The sequence below is a fragment of the Myotis nattereri genome (assembly GCF_964212035.1).
Source record: "Myotis nattereri genome assembly, chromosome: 8".
Taxonomy (NCBI): Eukaryota; Metazoa; Chordata; class Mammalia; order Chiroptera; family Vespertilionidae; genus Myotis; species Myotis nattereri.
In genome coordinates, this window is record NC_138083.1 from 26,679,459 (window position 1) to 26,706,731 (window position 27,273).

Below are 27,273 nucleotides of genomic sequence, written 5' to 3' on the forward strand. Positions count from 1 at the left end.
GAGAGACTTCCCTGAAATTTTATTTTTAATCCTTGGTAAAGTAACAAATTTTAAAATAAAAAAATGGGCTCAACAAGCTTAAGGTAGATATAAATTAGTGAAACTGTTATAGAGCCTTTTTAATTATAGTTTTTCATATGCATTTGGTTTTGAATCAATCTGAAAATTGAATTTATATCCAATAAAAAATGTTTCTTAGTTAATAGTCATCTAGTTAGAGAGGAAAAAAAAATAAGGCTTTAAAATGTAAAATGAAATTTAGCTAAAATAACCCAGAGCTTGTAGAATTCATGTAAAAACTTCTTTATAAAAATGATTTGCCATTCATGGTATAATTCTCACAGCTAGAAAAAAATGGTGTATCTACTGAAACATCAATTTCAAAGATTGTGGCAATCATTTGAAATTCATTGTTAGGGTCAGATAAATATTTAATAAAGCAATTTTTAAATTTGATATGTGTTTTAAATCCCTGAATACTTTGACAGATTTTTAAATCCATGCTATGGTAAGTTCATAGCTTTTATTCCATTTTGACACTTTATTGGGAATACTTTCTTTTTCTCAGATTTTTCTCAGTATGGATATTTCTTTGGAAAAAAACAGAAGATTTCTCCAGTAAATTTTGTGTAAATTTTACTGTGGGACATTTACACCAAAAGAAAGGGTTGGCCATGGTGTGTCTCACCAACTTGTTTTGTTGACTGAGGGTCCAATTTTTGTCCTGTTGAATGTGCAGCCGAGTCCCTTTATTTCCTGCACTTAGTGTCTCAGAATTTCTAATTTGGATTCAGGCCTTAAAAAAATGTCTGAAGGAAGTGGAGACTGTGCTAGCAACTACACTTTTAATGACTCAACTACATTTTTACACAAAATAGGTAATGTCCAAGACTTGTGATGGGGACAATTTTATAAAAGAGACGTACATACCTTAACAGACAAAGTGTTGGCCACTATCCCATCTACGATGCCTTCGGTGAATGGATCAAAATGCTTGTCAGGTCGCCTCATAAACTCTGGCTTTAATCTGTAGCCACTCTTCCCATTGTATTCATACATCCCCATATTGATCTGCATAGCCAGGTCTGCATACCAAAGACACAAACCTTACTGTGACTCTATTATCTTTGTAGAAAGAAAGTAAGATTGTATTATAGTCCACTCTTTTCCCCCTTTTAGAAAGAAATATGTATTCATTGTAGAAATGTAGGAAACACATACAAAAAAAATTGAGCTAAAATCTCCAAATCCAGAGATAAGCTACTAACAACAGATTGGTGTATATTTTGTTTTTCTACTTCAAATACAGAATGTCCCAAAAATGTATACACACTTTAATAGCTGATAGCCATAGATTATATTACATTTTGAAAATGAAATAATTTCTCTAAACACTGCCTTTATAATGTGTACACATTTTTGAGGATACCCTGTATATTTTAAATATGCAGTATGTCTATTCCATTAAATATTTGCCTGCTTTAATTTTAACAGGTATACAAAATTCTGTTGAACAGATATATTTGAATAAATGTATTCATCCAGGCCCCTTTAAAGGCACATTTATGAGTCTCTTCTAAATTGTCACCATTACATATAATGTTTTGATGAACATCATAGTGGTGAACTCTTTGAGGATATGATTAACGGTATTCTTAGGAGTGAAATTTCTGGATCAAAAGATATGCACTTGGGGAAAGATTTTAGATAAATATTGCTAAAATACCCTTCGGAAAGCTTAAACCACTTTAAACCTCTAATCCCTTTTTCTAAGGAAGGACCTCACCACACCTCACCAACAGAAGCTGCTATAATTTTTCTTTTTTAATTTATGGGAAAAAGTTTCCTTTTAAATTTTGCATTTCTTTGATTACTTACCACCATTATTGAATTGCATGTTGACCTGTTTCTAATGGACAAAGATTACTGCTCAAAGTTTCCCTAACACTCTGTATGAAATGAATGTCCATAATTGTAATTGTAATTACTGGGGTTAAAATCAACAACACATTTTAAAGTCCTAACAAATCTGAGACGCTGTCATTTATTCCAGATTATTTGAGCTGAAACTCATCTCTTTTGGGCTGGACAATAAAAAAGGTGATGGTAGACATATTTCATAGTTACATGAAAAAAAGAACTTTTAGATCAGGGAAAATAAGTGAAAATTTATCTCTCATGTTATTAAGCTAGTATAATTTTGACACTAAAAATGGACAAAGTAAAAAAAAAAAAAATGAAAATGATTGACTTACCATACTTGAAAAAAATTAACTCCAAAAGCCTAAAAATTATATTAGCAAATCATATGCTTTAAGAAATAATACCCAAAAAAATAAGTAGAATTTATCACAGGAGCACAAGGATAATTACATATTAGGAAGTCTATTAATATCATTTATCACATTTTCTCACAAAAGAAGAAATGAACACAATCATTCCATAACATAGAAGTCTGCAATATTTAATAACATTTAACATAAATTCCTAATATACTGCTGGTCATTAGGACAAGTGTATACTCCTTTAATGTGTGAAAGAATTTCTGTCTTAAAGTCACAGCCAACATCTACTCAATGGTATCACAATGGTGAAATTGCCAATAGTGTCAAGGTGAAGAGAAAGATGCACACCACTGCTATTTAATATTATTCTAGAAAACTTAGTCCAAATCCTAAGAAAGGGGGAAAAGCAGATGTGATTAAATTATTGTGATTGTATATCTGAAAAACCCAATAGTATCTATTGGCAAAAAGGGAAATTATAAGAGTTTAGGAAGATTATCATTTATAAACTAAATTTACTTATTAAGGAAATATATAAATTCTAGAAACAACCTGTTAAAAATATAATGTCAAAAAAGAGATTTCATCTAAAGAAACTAGACCTCTAGTAAAGACAAGTGATTCTGCTGAGGGACTTAATATAATTTTTAAATTGAAGAGAAAAACATTCTTTCAGTGATAAAAAAAATTAAGGATACATTCTTCAGATGAATTCATAAATTTTATGTGATTTAATATAAATCTCATTTTTTTTCCCAGTGGGGCAGAGGAATACATAATAACAATTAACCTAATGTAAAGTTAATGTGATTTTAATAAAAACCTCTCCCCCTCCCCCCCTGGGGCGGGGGGGAAGAAACATGATAATAATTAAACTAAATTTATTGGAAACCAGAAATCCTACTGGCAATGGCAAGAAAATAACTGAAAATAGCCAGGAAGAAGAATTTCCATTTCCAGGTATTAAGCCATTTATTAAACACTACAATAATAACAGTGTGTTATTGGTTACAGAAAGCAGACAAACTTATTAATGGAGAAGAATATAAATAGAAAAAGTGGGTCCAAGTTAACAATAACAGAAAGGGTATATCTATTAAGCTGTAGTTTCAGGTCAGTATAAAAAAGGATTGATATCTTACTGAGGTTATATATTAAAATTAATTTTTAAATAGATGAAAGGGTGAAATTAGAAATATTAAAATATGAGAGAAATGAAAGTAAATATGAATCTGATCCAGGGGAAGCTGCAATCATTAAAGTAATCCAAGCTCCATAAAAAAAACACACCATTAAAAATCTGATCTCATCTATTTCACAAAATAAGACAACATGCCCTTTATATAAAAAGCACTGTAAGTGACAATAGGCCTGAATAGGCGATTCATAAAAGCAGAAATATAAACAGTTTTAAGCCCACATATTTAAATGTTCAACCTCAATAATAATCAAAAAATGAAATTAAAACAATAATGAAATAACAATATTTTGTCTCAGATTGTATTATTATTGTTTAAGGATAACACTTAACCAAGATCTCAGATGAGCAGGAACACTTCCCGCCATACGCTGCTGATGGAGAAAAATTCTGGGGTGACATTTTTTGATGAAAAGTTTGGTAAAAACTTTGGTACAAAGTTTCTTAAAACCTCACATCTTTTAACAGAGTAATTTGGTTTTAGGAACTTTGCCAAAAGAACATCAGTAGATAGACTTGAAAATTTATATCAAGACTATTCTCAGAGCACTATTTATAGTAGAAAAAAATTCTCTAGTGTTCAGTGATAGGAAATGGGTTTTAGTGAATTGTGAAATGGGCTTAATATATAGGTATTAAAATTCATGTTTCTGTGTAACATTTAAATATATGTGGAATTAAGTGAAAAAGCATATACATACATAGTCAAAAAACCTTATAGATAACAAATAATAAAGTTGAGTTTTGAATCTCTGAGTGGTAGCATTCCTGAGTTTTATTTTTTCTTTATACATCTTTGGATTGTCCAACTTTTTCTATAATAAATACATATTACTTTAAAAAGTATAAAGGTTTTTGTTTGAAAATAATGCAAGACCAGTAGAAAGAAACACTCATTTATAAACTATTGTGAAGACAATTTCTCAATTTTCAAAATTTACTTTTTTTATATTGGTATTTCCTTTATTAAAATTTACTTTTACTAGTTTCAGTCAAGTCTGGCAATTTTTTATCCTTCGGAATGGGTTTTGGGTCCTTGGAAATATGGCTTTATAACAATGGAAATGAGCAGAAACTGTACTACTTACCCACTGTTTGGAAATTAAGGGCAACCATTTGACAGCCTGCATTCCAGAAGAGCTGAGGCATATAGTTGGATGAATCTACACGTGTTCCTTTTGGATATATCCTGCTAAGCTGCATTTTGTTATATCTGGACCATCATGTTAAGTAGTGAATACAATTATAAAAATAATTAGCCAAGAATATCACCTGAGAAGCCACCTTCCATCTTTCTCCACTGGGGAAATGAAATAAATATGGATGATCTCATTGGGCTAGGGGGCAAAGTATGTAAAAACCTTGCTGAACAAACAGAATAAGTGTTTATAACATAAATGTAGCATTAGCTTTGCAGCCCCTTGTAGGTGAAGACTAATAGGTAGCAAACATGGCTGAGTCAAGGTCAACATGATTTTGTAGAGATTATTAAGGATAGGCCTACTGATTAAAAACACATGAGGAAGCTCAAGGGCATCAGATCATGTGAGAGGATGATACTGTGTTTGGCTGAAGCAGATAAAAGAACTGCATGGCTATTTTTGAAATGCTTTCTGCTCATTTTCTCAGCCTTCTCTGGGAATGCTATTTGCCAGGACTGGGGTACTTTCTATGATTGATAACAAGGTAAATATAGCACAGAAGGGTCTGACCTCGTTTTGTATTTTGGGTCCGACCATCATCAGTTTTCCACCCTGAGAACCTTTTAGTTATTGAACAATAACTACATGTTTAAAACATGACTGACTATTCCTATTACCAAGTTAGGTAGCGGTCAGTTGTTTCTGATCTTGGGCTGGGGTGTTGGGCCATTAAGTTTGCACCTTAATTCTGAAAGCTACTGGCTATGTATAATCTACGGCAAATTATTTCACTTTGCTGAGCCTCATTTTCTCATCTATAAAATAGATTGAATAATTCCTACATCGCAGGGCAATTGTAAGGATTAAATGAGGCTAGACATAATGGAAGGTCAATCTCATAGATAGCACTTACTGAACACTAATGATCATGATTTTTATAGTGTGACTGTATATGGACTTTACATCTGTTCTCTCTACTATTGATGAGTTTTAAAGGTGATTTTTTTTTTTAAAATTCTAGGACTTGCTTCATGAAATTGAGCTCATTGACACATTTAATATTACTATTATGAAAAATATGTAAAGACCTGTTTCATTTTATTTTGGGTCATGGATAATAATAAGTGGTTTTGTTGTCAGAAGTACCAAAAAAGCCTTTAGTAGTAATATATATTTATATTCTCATATCATTATTCCAGCTATTTTTTAAAAATATGTTTTTATTGATTTTTGAGAGGAAGGGAGAGGGATAGAGAGATAGAAATACGAATGAGAGAGACATAGATAGGCTGCCTCCTACACGCCCCCTACTGGGAACTGACCTGCAACCCAGGCCCGTGCCCTGACCAGTAATCGAACCGGGGACCTCTTGGTTCATGGGTCGACACTCAACCACTGAACCACACCGGCCAGGCCCAACTACTTTTTATTGGCCATTTATTAAATGTCCAAAGATGCAAGATGCCAAGTTAGGCTTACATATATACATGCCATACTTGTATTATATCTTACATATGTTGTCCCTAACCTGAACAGAGAGCCATAAAGCTGGTATCATTATTTATGTTTTATAGGTGAGAAAGTTCAGGAAGGTCAAGCAAACTGACAAAGGACAAAGAGCTGGATGGTGAGAAAATACTCTTGAAATGCTTGACTCCAAGGCCAATTCTCTTTTCTGTACGCCAGGCTGCCCTACCCAACAGTGCCAATGAAACCTGAAACTATTTATCACACCCAGGTGACAGACTGAAGCCATTGCATGCATCCTTTTGCTTATTTAAAGCAAAAATTAAATAACCCATGACTTCAGTTGTGCCTATTCAGTTGATATTCGTCAAATCAAGGATACTCTACAAATTCCACCGGAGACTTCGTCAGCTGCTCAAGTCCTTTGGTTTCCACGAAGGAAGACATTTCAAAACTTCTGTTTCTTTCTGAGTTAATGACAAACAAACAAAAAAAGTAAGTAATAAAATTCAGAGTTATAAATTATAACATACGAGAAGTAGGCAAATGTTCAGTGAATTTACAGCGATTAATTTCCAATGTAACTTTTATATGTATTTTTTTCAGGGAACTATTTACTATTTATCTGCTACAAAAGCTGAGTCTTGTTCATTGTGTCTTCTAGTATTTACCACCTGGGCCGCTTATGCTTATGGTTGCACAAGTCAGGACCAGGTGGCATTAGGGTGGGGAAATTGATTTTAGTCTCGGGTAGTGTGGCAATGACAGCTATTTTGTCAAAAGGGCACAGGCCCTGAGGAAATCTCTTGTTCAAAATCCATTCAGACTGACTTCTTGGGGCCATTTCTGGGATTCCCAAAAGAGCCCAGGGGGTGTGTTTACTAGAGGCTACCCCTTTTATACCCGTACTGTCAGGGCCTCACTTTGTATATGTCCTTATATTCTTTGGTTCAAACAGCTAATGTGACATTAGAATTGTGTTACTTCAAAGCAGAAGGATCCTTGGAAATTTCCCAGTCTGATGGCCTCATTTTCAGATTAGATAACAAGGTGGGGAGGTGAATGTACTAGAGGTCTCAATGTCCTCAAACACAGAGCAGCATTTTGAAAGTGAAATCCAAGCTTCCAATTAGGATGAGAGAAGCAAGACAAAGTTATCTTAGTTTGGAGAGGCTAAGAGCCTAGGAGCTTCTGTCTTCCTCCCAAGGAAAAATCAAAGTGTTATATGCTTTGCATCCTTAAAGCCTCATTCTTCTTCCTATGCCTTCCCCACTCCTTTACCCATCTCCTCACCTTCCCCCATTCAATAATCTGTAAACTCTTTCCTCTCTTATTTTTACCATCAAAAGTCTCCTTTCATATGACTAATTACTTCAAGCATAACTGTTAATTGAAATTAAATCAATTTAATAGGCGCTTTGTAAACTATGTGCGAATAGTGTTTTTTAAAAGTGATAAAATAATCTAAAATACAAAGAGAAAAGAACCGGTTTGTTCATCTTGGGCTGATGCTATTGTTACCAAGTTCTGAAGAACTTAAATGCATCATCTCCTTCCCAGCTTGGCTACTTGTCTAGAAGTTTTTCCCTCATGTCACAGTAATATAAATAGGACATTTCGAAGTGGACAACTTGTGGTCAGCAGCATCAGTAATTGTAACATCAAAGAAAATGTTGAAATCTTTATACTTAAGCTGTGTTAGAAATTAAATTCTTTATTATAGAGACTTAGATACCATACGCCACTAAGGTAAGATTCTTTGGGCAAAATTATACAGTTACACCTGTGTGTTATGTAGAAGCTTAGATTTTGATAGATCTGTAAATCTATCCTTTATAAGAGGCTGCTGACCTTTTGACCTGATAGCATCTTACATTTTATGCAACGATAGAGGGCAATTTCATAAAAGGACTCTTTTCTCTAGATGGAGGAAAGATGATATTTTTCTTTGCATCCACTATGAATGCATGCTTGGAAAAAGGAAAACACACAGTGATATGAGGCTAGTCACATGTTCTCCGTGACACATAAAACAGGCTGGACAAGTGGAATGTGGATAAATTGGTTGATTTGGTTCTATTTCCAGCTATCAGGGCTGACCAGTCACTGGCTGCTTCCTCTCTGGGAAGGTGGTTTATTTCATCACTGTCACTTACACAATGGTTGCAAACAAAAACCAAATGTAAAACTCTCAATTAGCTGTATTCTGTCCAACGTCTGTAGACCTAGTACGTATTTTGGAGAAACATCATGGGATACTCTCTCATATGGTTATTGTAATATATATATATATCATATATATCACATAGACAACCCAGGCATATATTAAAGACTCCACCAGCAAAAAGTAATAGTTATATTAACAGTAACAATTTTTTGTCTAATTGCCTTCTGGTTAAAATACACTTATTATATGTCACATTAGGGTTTTTGCTCCAGGAAAACTTACTTTTTGAAATTTCAAATGACTCAAACTTGACTGGCTGAATATAGTTCACCAGGTTAGACATCTCTTCTGTAGCCATGGCCTCGCTCCCAGCAGTCCCCTGGAAGCAGGAATAAAAATAACATTCCCAGAGTCAACATTATATTGCCCAGGGTAATTTTCCCAGGGCAATGCTCACATGACTCAGGAGCGCAGAAAATCATTCCTCCTCTCCTGCAGATGCTTATCATCAATAGAAAATTCATTCCAGGGGAAGAAAAGGCCAAGCTTCTCATTACCCACATGTGGAGTGGGCGCAGGGAGGGTTAGGGGCTGCGGCACCAGCCTCTGCAGGAGACCCTAGACGTGCAGCAAACCAGAATCCTCATTTTACTACAGTGATTCAAATCACAGGAAAGTTCGAGAAGCACTGAGCTTCATCTCATCGCCATAGCAGGACGCCTAAAGTCAATACATCAGGAACTCACCGTACAACTAGAAAATGAGTATGTGGGTAACCCCTAGAGATGAACTGAAGTTATTAAAAAAACAAAGATTACCTTGTGGAAGTGGGTTGGGTGGGCAAACAGCTATTGTTTTTCTTTATGTAAACAGTCCTTCTTTCCTCCCTTCTTGGTTTCTGTGAGCCTTTTAGGCAAGCAGTACAGTATAGTGGGGGGGGGGGGGTTCTTAAGCCAGATTGTCTGATTTGAAATCCAAGCCTACACTTAGAAGCTGTGCAATCTTGGGCAAGTTACTTAACTGCTCTGTGCTTCAGTTTACTTATTAAAATTAGTATAAAATTAGTTCCGATAGCATATACGGGTTTTGTGATTATTGAATGAGTTCATGTATAGGAAAGAGTTCAGAACAGTGCTTGGAACACAGTAAAACATCATGTTATTTTAACTACTATTAACTATTACATGTTATTTTGATAATGTTTTAAACAAAAAACTAATACTGAGTATTGGCATGGATAGAACTCTACAGGTTGAGCTTACATTTTCTCCCATTTTTAGATGAGAGATACATGGAGACAAGCATTCTTTTGAAAACTCCTATAGCAATATTTAGGTTAAATGTTAACTGGAAATTACTGATTTGGAAACAAATTATCAAATTAGAAAGGTACTTTTTAAATTATTAAAAATTATTGATAAGTATTTATCAACAATTAAAATAATTCTCAGGCAGAAATACTTTATCAGACATTATAACAAACTTTTTCCAGAATATTAAGCTGCAATTTAGTAGGGAAACATAATAAGCAATGTCCAATGCATTAAACAAAATGATTGTAAGAGGAAAAATATCAGAGAAGAACAGCTTATTACTTGTTATTTATCCTGAACTGAATTGCAAAGATACAAGTACTGAGACAGGTACTTTTTAACATTTAAAAGCAGATTCAGTACAATTTTTTAACCAGAACTCCTGCTAAAACAAAGTTAAAATTCCAATTCACCTAGCTCTGACTCACTTATAGGTTCTCTGCAATTAATATTTCTGATCTCATGAAGTTATGTGGGGTGCTTGATCTCATAGCTCTCTAGTGTTTTCAAAATACAACAATGGAATGTATGTCATATTTCAGGATATTTCTCCAAACCTCATGTCTTTTCTGAACCTCGGACCATTTAGCAAGCCATTTAATTGCCTCAAACACTGAAGCAGGGAGGTGCATGTCACAGATTTTCAATTCACCCTCTTGATACCCAATTTGATGGAAGGCAATCTCAACAGCATGTTCATTTTAGAGAACTTTTTCAATGCCCCACCTATTCCTTTACTGACCCAAGTTTGCATCTTCAGGTTCCAAAGGGTAGTGAAAAGTTTTAAAGTGAACGGTGACTCTTTTCACCACTAGATGGCAGAAGGGGACCATGGACTGTCAAGAGGGAGCTGACTACCCTGGCAGATTCGCTGGATGCCTCTGTGACCAGAGGGCAAGCCCTGGACACCCACCTCATCCATTGAAGACTTTTTACAGTCATCATCATCGTCGTCATCGTCACTCTCCGTATCAGCTTCCCCTGTCAAATTTCAATAACAGATCATGAAGCGAACAAACATTTACAGGTTTGAAGCACACATGCCATGTGTATTACCAAAAATTTCCTTGAAAATTGGCCTTTCACTGTTTGTTTTATAATGATTCTTATGGATAGTTAAATTTTATTAATCACGAGAATTATACTAACATTTTGAATATGGACTTTTCTGGTAAATTTGTTTTGTGAATACCATTTGAAATGTATAAACTCTATAAAAATGATAAACATTTTAATCTATGTAAAAAAAAAAAAGACATCACACACAGTTAGTTTCCGATGGCACATGTGTCCTATCTTGATGTGTGCATTCTCTTTAAGGGTCTGGATCACCCTAAAACAGACAAACTATCACTTCCCATCTTTTTTTCAGCCCCGACTCTTCAATGTGGTGCTTGGCCTGTGCTCCGTGACCTTGCAGTTACTTTCCCAAGGCCATAGAGGACCTCACAGAAGAAAGGAAGGAGATAGGGGCCGGTGCTGGTGGGGCTGTGGTACCACACCTGACCACACAACCACTCTAAGGTCCAACTGCATCCTATGATTTGCCTGCAGGCTTATTTGATGAATGCATTCTTGGATGTAATTTGGAAAAGGATGAAATCCTGTTTAAGAGGGTAGGTAGGGTAACATAAGTAAATACTTAAATCATTCTGCATTATGGAAATCTATCTCAGCTTCACATTTTGCCAATATGCAGTCACTCTCAATGGCTCATTTTTTCTCTCTGCAGATTTGGTCGATGATCTGCCAGGTTAAATAATATCACCAGTGCTCTGCCCTTCAGTGGCGTGAGGTGACCTCTGAAAATGGTTCCCTATTCACTTGACCCAGATAACCCCACAAAATTATGCCCATCAAGAGGTTCAAATCTTGGTGGTCACTTTAAGAACACTCGTGAACCTGCCCAGCCCATCAAGGGTATGCATATTCGGAAAGCCACCACGTGTCTGCAGAAGTGATGTGCGCCATTCTGTTGTTACAATGGTGTGCCCTGGCTACAAATAGTGGGGCTGGACACAGGGTCAGTGATCCCCACAAAGTGCTGAATTTTTGCTGCACATGCTTAAACATGCAGAGTGATGCTGAACGTGAGGGTGCAGACCTAGAGTCTCTGGTCATTGAGCCCATCCAGGCAAACAAGCTCCCAAGATGCAGCACAGAGCTCCTGGGCGGGTTCAGCCACAGGAGCTCCCCCTGCCTCACTGACAGGATCCTGCTGCAGAAGAGCAGCCTGGTCCTAAACCAGAAGAGGAGGCTGCACAGAAGAAAAAGATATCCCTGAAGAAACGAAAGTGTATATGGCCTGGGAGTAAACTGAATATAAAATAGATGCTAATGAAAGTTTAAAAACTATTCTCACTAATATGAGGCATTGCATTCTTCCACGTCTCTGGGCTCCCATCAGACCCAGTAATAACAGTTCTGTAAATAGAGTTTCAAGTAAAATGTAAAGAAGGCATAGTTCTAAATTGACTTCGCCAGGGTTCACACAGTGCAATAGCATGATGCTCCCCATAGATGGCAATGTTGGCTCAAAAATGAGGCAACTGGATTGGCCAGTCCCTCCTGCCTTCTAAGTTAGCTGCCATACCCACGCTATATAATTGACAGTACCCACAGCACTGTCTTCCAAGAAGCTTAGAACTGTTTTCATTTGGCTGATGAAGTTGAATCGATTACTGAATGATTGCAGTGAGCAAAACATTCATGAACTATCTTTAGTGGAAACAGAATTTTGGCTCCAGCAAGCCTTATTATTTATGGCTTATTTATTAAAGAAAGCCACATACAACCACTTTATGATGCTTATATTGTGTTAGTTAATAAGGTAAGTCCATTGTATTTTATTTATTTTATTATTATTTTATTTTTATTTTTATATTTTTATTGATTTCAGAGAGGAAGGAAGAGGGAGAGAGAGAGAGAAAGATCCATGATGAGAGAGAATCATGGATTGGCTGCCTACTGCATGTTCCCCACTGGGGATCGAGCCCACAACCCGGGCATGTGCCCTTGGCTGGAATCGAACCCGGGACTTTTCGGTTCACAGGCCAATGCTCTATCCACTGAGCCAAACCGGCCAGGGCAAGTCCATTATATTTTAGATAGAAAAGATATTCTACTAAAGACACATTCTTTTAGGAGGCTAACACATTTTTTTTTCTAATCAAATTTGTTGCCCCAAGTAACTATGTTTTGTTTTTTAATCAAAGAGGGGATTCTTTTTTGTCAACTATTTTAAAAAGCCGATTGACAGAGCCTCCTGCACAATGCTGCATGGGGCACACTATAGCAGTCATTCCAAATACTCCATCAGGTCAGAATTTGGTTGCATGGGCTGGGGAGGGCGGGAGGGAGGATTTGTCTTCTTTTGCTCTATGAGCAGGGACCTGATTTTTCCTTATGTCTTTGGAGGGACCTTGAAGGAATCTTGTTGGACCATGGAAAAAAATCTTATTTTACCCTAGTTTTTTAAGATAAGTACACTGGCAAAGGGCTGAATCCTGGAAGATGCACCTGGGCAAGCATGGCCACAAGAAGCAAATTAGTTCTGAAATAAGAACCATTTCATGATTTTTAAAGTTCCTTGACTTCACAGTGCCAAGAACACCTATAAACCAAATTTGGTCAATTAGCAGTCCTCCTTATTCAGGGGCCTACCTGCATATTACAATGTCAAAATTTTCCACCGGAATAAATAAAGATTGCTCAACAGACTATGGGGCTAATTTAGGAACTACCGAATTACTGTATTAAGCAATAATGTTCGGTGCCTGTGAAAATCACTATTTGTGTTATGCAGCCAGTGAATAAGAGGCAGGGAGCTGGGAGTGAGGAAGGCAGATGGAAGCCAAGCACCCACATCTGAAGAAGATACAGGTTACTCGCCAGCCCCAGGGGATGGAACTGTGCTAGGGAATAGGTGGGCTGTTAATGACATTCATCCCAAAACTTCACAAGGAACATTCTTACTGAGAACAAAAGCTGTTTTTGAAAAAAGAGTCAGAATTGCATAATAATGTTTGAAATAAACATTCAAGAACTTAAAAAAAAAGACTTTCAAAGAATTACATCATGTCTGTTGATAAGGATTTTTATCTAAAGGAAAGGAATGGACAATTGGCATGGAAAATTAGAAGAAAAGATAAATCAGAGAGTTGGCCAACACTCTTTTTTCCCGATTGCCACTGAGTTTATATTTTAATTTTTAAAAATTATTTTAAAATCTCTTAATTGGCCGAAACCGGTTTGGCTCAGTGGATAGATCGTCGTCCTGTGGACTGAAAGGTCCCAGGTTCGATTCCGGTCAAGGGCATGTACCTGGGTTGCAGGCACATCCCCAGTAGGAGATGTGCAGGAGGCAGCTGATCGATGTTTCTCTCTCATCGATGTTTCTAACACTCTATCTCTCTCCCTTCCTCTCTGTAAAAAATCAATAAAATATATTTTTAAAAAAATCTCTTAATTGCCATATGTAAGTATACAGAGAAGAATAGATATCATATGTATGCAGTGCAATGAATTTAACTAATGTAAACCTGCCTGAGTGACTAGTACTCCGATCAAGAAATAAAATATGACCAGAAGCTCCCGTGGGCTCCTCCCAGTGACATCTTCACCAATAATAATCATTTCCTGACTTCTAATGACATAGGTTAATCCTGCCTGATTTGGTACTTTATATAAATGGAATCATGCCATACTTTTCAAAATTTGACTTCTTTTGCTCAACATTATGTTTCTGAGATTCATTCATATTAATGTGAGCAGTTGTAGTTCATAATTGCTGCATATTACTCCATGATGTGAATGTACCACGGTGTGTTTCTCTGTTGGTGAGTGTTTGGTTGGTTTTCTGCTTGTGGCTGTTCTGAATAGTGCTGTTCTAAGCACTTCCTGTCCCTACCACTCTGTGCACTTCTCTTGGGCTCAGACTTAGGGGTGGAATTCCTGGGGCATAGGGGTGCCTCCATTCAGCTTTTGTACACACTGCCCACAGTTTTGCAATGGCAGTTAAACATTTCATTGGAGAACTTCCTAGATTCAAACCTAAAGTTTCCTCCACTTGCCACCCTCCATCCAGGAGGTCTTCATGATACACTTTTCAGATTGCCAAGGTTATTTTAACTAAACTTGGAAAATAAATTAGACTAAGTCACAAATAATTCAGAGAAAATGGGTGACCACTTAGATTTCTTTTCTCATCAACCACGAAAATCTATTTCAAATTAAATAAAAAAGGAGAATTATTAATGTTAAGCATTACTTAGTAGTTTTGATAGATAATTTAAGTAACTTTGCCCTTTCACATTTTAATAGAGCTATTTAAAATAGGGGTATACTGAATTGCCCAGAAGTCTCAGCATCATCAATGAGAACACATGCAGTGAACATCTTGTGCCCAGTCCTATAATTCATGCCAAGGGATCCCTGCCCTAAAGAAGCTTAAAACCATGAGATCACTCCAAAGGTTATCTGGCTTCTGTGGTAGCCAGAATCATGACCTCCCCAAAATGTCCATGGCCTGTGACTATGTCCTATGTCTTGGATTATCCTGTTGGGTCTGGTGTAAAGACATGAGTCATTCAAAACAGCAGACCTTTCTTGGCTGTGATCAGGGGCAGATGACAGAAGGGTCAATGAGAGCGATATTGCTGGCTTTGATGTTGAAGGAATGGGGACACTAGCCAATGAATGTGGGTGGCCTCTGAAAGTTGGAAAAAGCATGGACTAGGATTTCCTAGACTCTCCAGAAAAGAATGCAGCCCTGCAGCCACCTGCAGCTTAGCCCAGTGACACCGCATGGACCTTCTGACCGGAACTGGGGGATAAGACATTTGTGTAGTTTTATGCCACCTTGTTATAGCAGCAAAGGAAAGCCAATAACATTGAGATTTGAGCCCAAATGGAAATATAAGAAGTATTTCTAGCTAGTTTTAGAGGAGCAATTCTTAAACCCATGCATAAGAGGAGACAGAGAGCCCGCCTGCCCCTCACCCCCCAGCCCCTCACCTGCCAGCCCCTGGGCCCCCAGCCCCTCACCGGCTCCGGGAGACGAGGGCTCGAACAAGCTGGAGGAGTCACTGCATGTGTTTGAGACTTGTTCTGAGAGTTTCTTTTTGCTGCTTCCTTCCGACGACTTGTGTGATTTCTTCTTATTTTTCACCAAAATTTTGTACATTAAATCCATAGGGCTTGGAAGAGGAACTCCAGATTCCAGCTATTTTTTTTAAAAGAAAGAACATTCTTTAAAAACCCTCCCTTTTCCTTTCAGATTCTCTCCCCAAGCCCCCAGGACAGCTCTGGATTCGAAGAGCTTCCAGGTTATCCTTTACTCCCGATAAGAAAGATGAAGGTAAACTAAGTGTGTGCTAAGCGGGGCTGGCTCAGGGCTCCTGGCTTTTTCCCATAGCAGGCACATTATAATTACCATTCTTATTTCCCCCCAGCGAATCCACATGCATCAGATCACAGAAATACACGAGTAGCTTGGGTGTGCGAACACGAAGTGCCATGAGTGTCCATAGGACCATATAAATCCAACCGCTTTGACTTAGGACAGAAAAGGAGGCCTGGCCTGGACTGTCCAAGGAGGAAGCCAGTTAGAGTGTGGCGTCTGCCAGGCAGAGTTGGGAAAGACAGGTACCGTAGAACCCACTTTTCAGTGCAGTTTAAAAACAGCAAAAGCCCCGTCCTGGCGCCAGGTGGTTCAGCTGCAGCCTCCTTGGCATGGGCAGAAGCGGAGCAGGTGGCTTCAGATTTCCTTGCCGCCCTGAGGCTCAAGCCACCCTTGTTTGCAAGGCTTACTTCCGGTGTTTCAAGCTTGCACCTCTCGTGGGAAAATCAGTTTCCCCTGCCAGGGTTATTAGATGCTGCATCAGGAGCACCTGAGCAAGTCCTGAGAGGGGCTGTTTTTAGAAACTCCCCTAAACTTCCATATAAGCCCGTCCTGTGTTCTTTGCTTTCAACGAGCCTGGGCACTGGTATGAAAAATCGTGTAAGGATGTGGGGAGACTTGGAGAGAGGGGGGAAGAGGGAAGAGGCTACCAGAGGCTGTTTCAGCTGCTTCCCCTCCCAAAGCAGGGGTGTTGCCATGGCTACAGGACGCCTGAGTTCTACCACCCCAAGAGGCATGTTCTGGGAAGTGAGCAGCGGCCAGCAGGGACAGGCCTGGATGTCACTGTGCCACCTGCAAGGCCCTGTTTTGCCAACCCTTTTCTCTCAAAGGGGTGTGATGTGGTTCCCTGGGAGGTGATCGGAGCCCTGTCCCCGCAGACGGCCTCTGTGGGCTGCGGTTGCCTGTGGGAGCCCTGCAGTCCTGAGTGGGTCACCTCTGGCAGCGAGAGAGAGGGAGTGAGACTGTGGGCAGAGGAAGAGAATGATGTCTCCCACCCTCAGTGGCACACACTACCCGTCTCCTCCCAGTCCAAAGGTTCATTGTCTTACCAAGAAAGGTAAACATGAAAGGCAGGTAAGGAAGTGCCCCCCTACCTCCGCTCATAAATAATACATGCGTTCCCTCAGGGGTAAACATCAAAAATGCTTACTGGGTATTTTTCCAGGGGCTCCATGAGAAGGGCATCCCCGAAGATCAGCCGACAATACTCTGCCATCTTGGCCTGCTGCTTCGGGCTGCGGGAAAGGAGAGAGAAGGGGGGCAGCAAGGAGGCTTACTCCAGAGGCTGGACAGGAGGCTTACTGTGTTATTAACCACAGAAAGAGGCAATGCCCTTTCTGGATCCGTGTTTATCATGCAAAATCCCTTGTTTACTACCTGCCCTATGAGAATCTGAATACCATACCCATGGCGATATTCTCGAATGTCCCAGAGTTAGGCACTCAGTCCCTTTTGTTTAATTTCCTGATTCCAAGTCAAATGCAAGACCCTTGGGGGTGGAATTTGTTCATGATTTCGTGTGAATTCTTGGGTGAAATTTGTTCAGCCAACAGAGACCTAGACTGCAAAGGAGGTTTGTAAGGAGGTAAGGGAGGGAGGGAGGCAAGGAGAGATCTGGACAGACAGGAAGGAGAGAGGGAGAGAGGGAACGAGAGAGGAAGGAGAGAGGGAGAGAGGGAATGAGAGAGAAGGAGAGAGGGAGAAAGGGGCAGGGGAGGGGGGGGAGAGAGAGAGAGAGAGAGAGAGAGAGAGAGAGAGAGAGAGAGAGAGAGAGAGAATATATCTCAAAAGGTAGAAGGGCAGATGGGCAGAAGTTTGGGAAGAGGTCCTTGGACCTAGAGGAAAGACAAAAGCAGCAGGCACCTTGGAGAAAGGTGTCTGCAACTCTTATTTGCATCGTAGAGAAGCAAAGGTCTGTCCGCCTGACTATGTGCCTGCAGGCATCTGGTCTGATGGGAAAAGGTTGGAGACTCCAGGCTCTCAACCATTCTTGATGTGTAATGGGGAGGATAACAACTACTCCTGGAAAGGGACAACGCTGCTGAGAAGATGAAGTAATGGATGCAAACGCCTTTTCAACGTTAAAGACCAGGGCCAAGGTAAGATGATTGCAGTCAGACTAGACAACTTGAGAGCCTGCGAACATAGAAACACCATTCCTATGAGGTACCATCTGCAGTCTTTCCATACGCCTGCTTCCTTTGACCTTTTGCAAAGCAATAACATTTTTCTCATTCTGCAGAATGTTAAATATCATTACAAAGGCATCCAATTCCATCGGGTTTTGTGGACCGTGATTTTGATCTACAGGCTGCCAAACTCGATTTCCAAGAGTCCTCTCTACGTGCTGCGATGTGAACACCTTTAGCAGAACTGGGACTGAAGTAAGAAAAAGTAAGGGATAAAAAGCCTTCTTTATACAATTCCAGTTGATTTAAAATGTGATTATTTTCCTTCTCTCTTGGAAGACATGACTGTTAAGCCCGGATCATGGACTGCTTTTTCCTGGAAGGGGGGTGACTTTGGGGGTTCAAATCATATCGTAATGGCCCACAGGGAAAAGCACTCCTTATGCCCCCCTTTGTAAAAAAGCACATATTTGTGGGTTTTAGTGAGTTTTCTGGGGTCCAAAGATGAGCCTGAATATGGAATTGCAGGGAGAGGCAATGAAGAGAGTCACAGAACTTGCAAATCCCTACATAGCAGCTTCCCAACTTCTCACCCTGCCTTCCTGGAGGCATATGAGATTGACTGCATGGCCAGGCAGCCCTGAGCATACACTGTGGCGTTCCTCCGCAGTTACACAGAGAGGAAAACTGCCAGTCAGAGCAGCGACCTGAAAAGCACTGGGGGTGCAACGTCTGAGAAGTTGGGGAGCAAGCAGAGATGCGGCCCATCTGGCAGGCAGCCTGGGAATCCTCAGTTCAGACACTTTTGCTCAAAGGATAACTGACCCTGAGGCTCAACCAAGCCAGCCAGCTCTGTGCCTGTAGCTCAAGCACGTCATCTGTGCAGGCCCGCATGGTCCAGATTGCACAAAAGAAACTGTCCAGACCCTCCATTTCACTTTCACAGAATGAAGCTACTAAACATCACAGAGCTTTGCTACCCAAGCGTGGTCCATGGCCCAGCAGCATCAACAGTCCTTGGAGCTGGTTAGAAATGCAGGTTCAAGGCCTTCAAGGCAGATTCTGAATCAGAATCTGAGGAAGCACAGCCCAAGGTCTGTGTCCAACAAGGCTTCTAGATCATTCTGAAGCATGCTCAAGTTTAAACCAGCTAGGATTGCCCTAGCCAATTTGGCTCAGTGGTTGGACCACCAGCCTGCAGACTGAAGGGTCCTGGGTTCGGGTCTTGGTCAAGGACATATACCTTGGTTGCAGACTTGATCCCCAGCAGTGGTCAAGTCATGTGTGGGAGGTAATCAATCGATATATCTCTCTCACATCGATGTTTCTCTCTCTGTCTCCCCCTCTCCCTTCCACTCTGTCTAAAAATCGATGGTGAGGATTAATTTTAAAAAACACACACAAAAAACTCAAATACTACGATTGATTAAAATAAGGGAACAGGTGCTGAAGTAGATGATATTTTTCTTGAGTTTTGGAATTTGGAGCCCCAAGTTCCTTTGATCAGAGACCTGGAGGGAAAAGGGCTTCACAGGAATGCCCTGCTTTCAGGATTTCTCAGGGAACAATATTCTCACCAGCAGAGGGAGGTGTTCCAGGTGTCCCTTGCAGGTGACAGGCAGATTCCTGTGTTCTGTAAAATAATCCTCCAGGCCCAGAGAAGGGATTTTCTGGAGCACAATCTTACACCCGGTTCCACTAAAGCAGTGGTTCTCAACCTTGGCTGCACATTAGAATCACCTGGGAATCTTTTTAAATCCTGATTTCTGGGCCTCATCCTCCGGAAATTCTGTTTCTTTGTTACTAATGTTGTGGCCCCACCCCATAACAAAGAAACAGAATTTCCGGAGGATGAGGCCCAGAAATCAGGATTTTAAAAAGATTCCCAGCCCTAACTGGTTTGGCTCAGTGGCTAGAGCGTCGGCCTGCAGACTGAAGGGTCCCGGGTTCGATTCCGGTCAAGGGCATGTGCCTTGGTTGCGGGCACAGCCCCCAGTGGGAGGTGTGCAGGAGGCAGCTGATCGATGTTTCTCTCTCATTGATGTTTCTGACTATCCCTCTCCCTTCCTCTCTGTAAAAAATAAAATAAAATATATTTTAAAAAAAGATTCCCAGGTGATTCTAATGTGCAGCCAAGGTTGAGAACCACTGCTCTAAAGAGTCACCTGAAGCTGTTAAAGCTGCAGGTGGCAGGCGGAGTCTCCAGTCCCCTGACTCACTGGGCTGGGAGTGGAGGCCTGAAACCTGCATTTGTAACACGTCTGCAGGTAATTCCAAGGCAGGTGGTTAACAGGCTGCAGTGCTTAGAGCAGAGAGCTCAGGCTTCACTCAAATCATAGTAGGTCTTAAGAAAATGAGGGTTAGAAGTCAGAGTCTGGGGTGAGGCCTGCGACTGCATTTCAATCAAGCTCCCAGTCATGCCTACGGTGCTGGTCCACGGATCAACTGCACTTTGTACAGCAACGATCTACGTCTGACCTAGACTTTTTACAAACCTGCCTCAAAATCAACAGAGAAGGAGAGAACAAGAGGTTGGTATCCAAGAAAAAGTAAAGCGCCCTATTCGGTAACCAGGCAATTCACGCTCTCCATAAGCACACATGCCCACCTGACAGGAAGCTGAAGCAGAACAGAGGGCAAGCTGAATAGAAAAGGACCGTGGAAAACAAACCAGCTTTAATTGCGGGTCAGAACTGCAGAAATAGCATTGGGAGTATCAACAGTGGCTACCATGGAGATGAAATAAGAGGAAAATATTCACATACACATTTTTGAGCTTCAGACCATCGCAGAAACATCTAGGCATATTAAAATACCTGCAGTGTTTTAATAAAGTGTAGGCACCTGGCAAAGTGGTCAGTTCTGTGACTGAGAAACGTGCCTCATTTCATGGGGTCAGTCCTCCAAACCAGCTCCTCCTCTGTAGACGAGGCATCGACAGCACACAGAAATTAAAAGCCTGGGGCAAATCTCCCACTGTCCGTGGCTGAACCATGGCTAGACGTTACTTCCTTGGATTTCAGTGTAGAATTCTTCTTGTGAAAGTGCTAGCTCACAAATTAGGCAGAGCATGGGAGTGCACTAGGACTTTTCCAAGGCTTATTTCTAGAAATTTGAAGTCAGGAATAGGGGTGTGGCTCAGGAATCTGCATTTAGTGGGTTTCTGAAGGTAGCAGGTGGACCAGAATAAGTTGCCAGCAACTGGTGGCAGATTCCCCTCTGTCATCCATGAATAGGTGATTGCAGATATTTGGAGAGAAAACCAGAACATTCCGTGAGTTTTATTTTTTTCCAGTATGTTTGTTTTGGCTCACAGGAGCTGGGACCAGAGATCCACAGCCTGTTACCTGCAGAAGGGTAACATGGTTCACTAGAGACAGCACATAGACTTCAGGCGTCTTTGGTGGCTGTGTCCCTGGTCCTCTGTGTTGAGAAGGATTCTGAGGTGACATCTAGGTTTAGTGGGAACTCGTGCTGCAGCTGATGAATGATGTCTGGCTCCTGGTTCAGCAATGAGGTGAGGTGGCCCACGTGTCAAGCAGAGGGTTTTGCCAGCAAAGGGAAAGCTTATCAGATTTCCAAGGGTGCATGACAGTCCTCCCAGGAAAGGACTGTGGTTGAGCGATTTTGCTATGTGCAGCTCAAGGACAACAGGATTATGAAGCAAACAACTTCCTCCCACAACAGAAGTCAGTATCTTCGTATTTCACAGCCATTAGATTATCTCAACGGTCGGAGATAAACAGCAGGACATCCAGAGGTTGTTTTCCTGTTTTCTTTTGTTACTCGTGAATTATTCATAAACTTTTAATAGCTAAATTTCTCATGTTTTAAACCAGAAGGAACAGTATTATGGCATTATCGTTTTTGCCACATAGGCTTAGCTTTCATACCGTTTGGGCTCTCCGTATGACGGGTGTTAAAAGTTGGCAAAAAAATGTCCTGTGGTTAAGGGTACAACTACAGAAATGTGAACATTTGCAGGCAGGTGCCTTGTGGATGCTCTCATGGTCTTCATTTGATGTTTTCAAGGTTCGTGAACCTCTGCTTAGGTGTGGGGATGGTGGTGGTTAAACCCATGTTTAAAGCCAGACTAGCCGAATTGGAATTCCAGCTGTCACGGTTTAGCTGAACAGCCTTGGGAAAGTTACTCTCTTTGGGACTTAGTTTTTTCATCTGTCAAATAGGGACAATCATACTCATAATATGTATTCTTAGGAGCACCTGGATTTGTGGGTTATATGGGCTTATGCTTGGAACCCTGCTCAGGACATAATGAATCTTGGATGTTATTATGTGTGTGGTGGTTTTGGTTGTTGATACCTCTCTGGCTACCTTATAGGAGAACTCAACATAGTGGGTGGGATCATCAAGAAAGGATTTGTACATTTTGTAAACAGCTTTTCACTTTGTCTCATTGACATAGAAATATTTCTTGAAGAAAATAAAGGTGCTAGATTTAGAGAGATTCTTCCACAAAGGAAATAACCATCAACAAGTCTGGGAATTACAGTGCCTGGGAGAAAGATGCTAAAGCACTGTGAGAGCCCCGTTACACATGAGTGGGCAGAGATGAGAGAAGGCTCCAGGAAAGTCAGCTGTAAATCAGAGTTGTCGCAGCAAATGAGGTAAGAAATGCAGCAACTGAAGGGGCGCTGCTCCCTTTTGTTAGACTAGAAAAAGCAATGTAAGGGAAGAATGTATTTTCTCTTCAGTCGACCCGCAGAAGTAGTGTTAAAAAATTATGGACCCAAGGATTACGTCATCCACTGGGTGACTGTTTCCTAATGAAACAGAATCATGAGCTGCTAAACGTAACACAGGTTTCCCGAGGGCAAACTAGAAGTAAGGGCTCTCGCCACATACACGTTAACAGATGATCCCATTTAACTGCTTAGGAATTTCCTGAAGCTGAAATTTGCTCATGACCAACCTGCTTCCTGAAGGGTTACTGAAGTGGAGCCTGTGTGGAAATTAGTTGGGCAGAAGGAATTAGTGACCTGGAAAGGACTTTCAATGAGCAGGGAGGAAGGACCTTGTGATCAGGACAGGTGCTGCTGGCTGGTCCTTGAAATGAAAGAGGACGACTTCCCAAATACTGGTGTGAGCAATGATGGCCACTGCTCCGTCATCATCTTTAGATGTTAATTCCATGCTCAAGAATTTCATTTGCTTGAATTTTGGTTCAATGCAGATTAGACTTTTTCATTTTGAAGCTCTTGACATTAAGTGCATGATAAACTAATACCCACGTATTTGAAATAAACGTGTCTTACGCTGGTCCTCTGTCATAAATGAATATAAAACAGTAAAAGTGAAACTTCCTTTTCTTTGTGTAGCTCAGAAATAAGTGCAGGCTATTTTGAAATAGGAAAAAGTTTGCCAATACTAACAAACAGGGGACACCAATGGGAAGAGGATAGCGGGAACATCTGGTGGTCTGTGTTCTATATAAGTGCAAAGTGGCAGAATAGCATCTACAGCGGTCCCTGCAACAGCTCCCATATATATGGAACTATCCATTGTGGTATGGCTAAACTGACCATCAATTTGCATGCAACAGAAGGAGCTAATGGAGGAGGATTGTAAAAGCGCCCCCTGAAATAGAGACTCATATTATGTAAGGCAATGTGCTCCATTGCCTTGTAAGAATCCTACTATGGCATGGAAATAGATTTCATAAGTCCAATGGATTATGTTAACATAAATGAGATTTAAATGAATGAATTCTATTTCACACAGATGAAAACATGCCACCTAATACATAACATAATCAAAGAACACCATTAATAATGTCAAATAATCTTACATCAGATGAACAATTATTAAACATGCCCTATTTGGGAAAAAAGACTTCCTATTACATGTGTTAAATACTTACGAGTCCACATGATTCTCAAATGAAAGGAGAATTGGAAAAGGTGAAGTCTTAAATGCACACTCAGCGATTGCTTCTATCACTTCCTAAAAATGAGAACACATATATGTTCAATATACCAGAATTTTAATGTGTCTATTTTTCGTTGGGGTTATACTCATTAATATGGTTATAGTTTCCACTTGTAAAATAGTATCAAATGGCTTGAAATGGCCAGAAGGGATTGTGAAGGCTGCTGCACTCTAAATTTTCTGACTCTTGGCAAGGTTAAAAAACAAAAACAAAAAAGAACACACCCAAAAAACTATTTTGGTGAAGGAGAATGGTTCTATTTTCTCATTACATCTACTTGGGTTTTTTAATAATAAAAAAACAACTCTAATCATATTGCAAAAAACTTACACAGGAGAAGGCAAATATTTTCACCCATAAATTCACCCTTTGAACCAAACCACTGCTGGCATTTGGTTATGTACTAGTTTGTTTTTTATATATTTGTATAACTCAGTTTTAATTATGGAAAATATTTGTATTTTTTAACATTGTTATGAGATATAATTTGCCCATTAAAAGTATACAATGACATGATTTTTAGTATATTCACCAGTTGTGCACCCATCATCCCAATCTAAGTTAGGACATTATTATCACCCCCAAAAGAAATCTGTTTCCATTATCAGTCACTCCCTCTTTCTTCTCCCCCTCCCCATACACCCAGCCCTAGGCAACCACTATTCTACTTCTGTCTCCACAGATATGCCTATTCCAAACACTTCATATAAATGGAATCACATATATGTGGTGTTTTACATCTGGCATCTTTCAGTTAGCATGATTTCATTCATCCATGATGTAACATGTATTAGTAATTCATTGCTCAGTCTGTATTTCTTTTTAAGGTTGTATGTCATAAGCTTCAAAATCTGTATAAAATTCTAGGGAGAAGCAGTATCATAATTGATTTAACCATTACCCAGTTGTGGAACCAACATTTTAAGAGCTATCATTCAAATAATTCTACAAAGAACATCTTCATTTTTTTCCTTGTAGTTTGAATTATTCTGGGAATGAATTCTCAGAAGGGGAATTATTGAATCAAAGAATATGAATACTTTTAAAGTCTCCTGTGTTTCTCCAAATTACTTTTCATCTTCAATAGCCCAGAGCAATGTATGAAGGACCAGCTTTCAATGCATAGCCACCAGCTTTTGGCATTACTTTTTCAAAATATTTTTATCACTGAACTGGTATTAAAGTGAGATCTCACTTATTTTTAATTATGTTGCTCTCAATACTATTGTGGTTTCACATATGCATATGTTTGTTTTTAGCTGCATTTATTCTTTTCATATTCTCTTTTCAAGTGGGGATTTCTACTCTCACTCCTTATGCCTGGGCCTTTACACTATCTCTTCTGCCTTCCTTTATATTCAAGCCAGAAAGCTATTTCCCTGGCCCCAGACTATAAATAAGACTTTCTAATTCTGTACTACATTTGCATATATCCTCTGAGAAGGATGTGCCTGCATGGAGCGAAATAATCGCTCACACCATTTCCTAGAAGTGAATTCACAGATTGCCTTTCATACATGATCAGTTTAACTTTTATGATAGTTGATGCCATCAAAAATAAGTGCACTATAAATAGCAAGCTACACCAACATTTTAAATTCTTTATTTGATTTATTTGAGCACAGGCCTGGGATTCAAACACACTTGTGTGTTAGTCCTACTTCTTTGCTTTCCAAGCTGTGTGACCTTGGATAATGAGCAAACACATGGATGTAGCTATGTTCCAACAAAACTCAATTTCTAAAAACAGGTGGTATGCCTGAAGAATATAGTTTGTCAACCTCTGGACTAGTGAGATCATTGGCTTAAGCAAAGCTTAAGACTTGATTGTAATTAAAGGTAAATGTAATATTGTATTATGAAAGCTTGAATGAAAGCTATGAAACTTTGGCCGATGGATTGTGAGTGTTTTTCTGGGTCTGCTCTCAGACGTGTAGGGAATTCATGCCTCTCTGTCTTCCTAGATCCCTAGGTCTGGTTCTCTCCCCAGAGTAGAGATGCTGGTGTGGCCTGAAGTGCAGCTGGACCTGGGCTTCCCAGATCTTCCTACCTGTGTCTCCTGCTACCTTTCCCTGCCTCTGGTGTTGTGAACTTCTAGTCTTGTGCACTTGACTTAGCACAGTGATGGCGAACCTATGACACGCGTGTCAGAGGTGACACGCGAACTCATTTTTTTGGTTGATTTTTCTTTGTTAAATGGCATTTAAATATATAAAATAAATACCAAAAATATAAATCTTTGTTTTACTACGGTTGCAAATATCAAAAAAATTTCTATATGTGATACGGCACCAGAGTTAAGTTAGGGTTTTTCAAAATGCTGTCACGTTGAGCTCAAAAGGTTCGCCATCACTGACTTTGCACCTGTGTTTGCAATGGATCTCCCAAGCTCACCTGCATGTCCTTCTCAGCTCCCACTGGGTGTCTAACCAGGGCTGGGCTCTGTTTACGTTGCCACATAGACTGGGCTTTGACCTCTTCCCAGAGTGGAGTGGAGGTCAGGGCACCTAGAGCCTCTACCATGGCAGCCTTACAAATGACTTAATTCGACCTCCACCTCACCCTGACTTAATGACTCTGCATAAATCATACCACAACCACTGCATTTAAAGAAAGAAAGCTAAAGCGTGACTTCTTACATTTCAATTATAATATCAGTAGCTCATATTTATAGAGTACTTCCTGCAGGCCATGCGCTGTTCTGAGCAACATCCGCATGTGAAGTGGCATCCTTGACTACTGACAGCAACCCTAAGAGGTGAGCACCAGCATCATCTCCACTGTGCTCATCAGAAGAGGCTGGTGCTGCTTGGGGTGCTTCTCCAATAAGTGGAAGAGCGGGTATTGGGACCCTGGCATCAGCTCCAGAGCTGCATTCTTATCTCCCACGGTTTCCTTTCTCTCTTTTCCTCCTATCCTATCCTACTTCTGTCTTCCCTCTTCCCTCTGTCCATCTCTCCCCAACTCTACCATAAGTTTAGCCACCAGCTTAGGAAACCTTTCTGAACCTTTAAAACCAAAGCAAACATTTACTGAATTTCATCTACTGATTTTAATTGGGAGCTCCTGAAAACTCCAGATGTTCCACTGTTGGACTTTGTGGTTTTTTATGCCTTTGAGATATTTTGCATAGTGCACAAGATCATACTGGATAAGAAAAATAGTTACAGTTTTAAGGTTTCATTCCTTCATATAAACCATCATTAGCGGACACCGGAATGT

The 27,273-nt window shown here is 39.9% G+C and overlaps 1 protein-coding gene across 2 annotated transcripts in view; it reads right to left on the bottom strand.

Annotated features, from left to right (window-relative positions):
- The window catches only part of PLCB1 (phospholipase C beta 1), a 624,828-nt gene that overhangs the window by 113,744 nt on the left and 483,811 nt on the right, over nucleotides 1–27,273 (bottom strand). Inside the window, exons 12-19 of one of the 2 annotated variants that reach the window (XM_081097387.1) lie at nucleotides 23,983–24,065; nucleotides 17,123–17,207; nucleotides 15,618–15,795; nucleotides 10,486–10,553; nucleotides 8,542–8,638; nucleotides 6,475–6,559; nucleotides 4,572–4,696; nucleotides 931–1,085 (exon numbers count right to left, since the gene is read on the bottom strand). In XM_081097387.1, coding sequence (XP_080953513.1) covers nucleotides 931–1,085; nucleotides 4,572–4,696; nucleotides 6,475–6,559; nucleotides 8,542–8,638; nucleotides 10,486–10,553; nucleotides 15,618–15,795; nucleotides 17,123–17,207; nucleotides 23,983–24,065 — 876 coding nt within the window. Of the gene's footprint in view, nucleotides 1–930; nucleotides 1,086–4,571; nucleotides 4,697–6,474; nucleotides 6,560–8,541; nucleotides 8,639–10,485; nucleotides 10,554–15,587; nucleotides 15,796–17,122; nucleotides 17,208–23,982; nucleotides 24,066–27,273 lie in introns of both variants that reach the window. The other variant, XM_081097386.1, reaches the window with a different exon arrangement.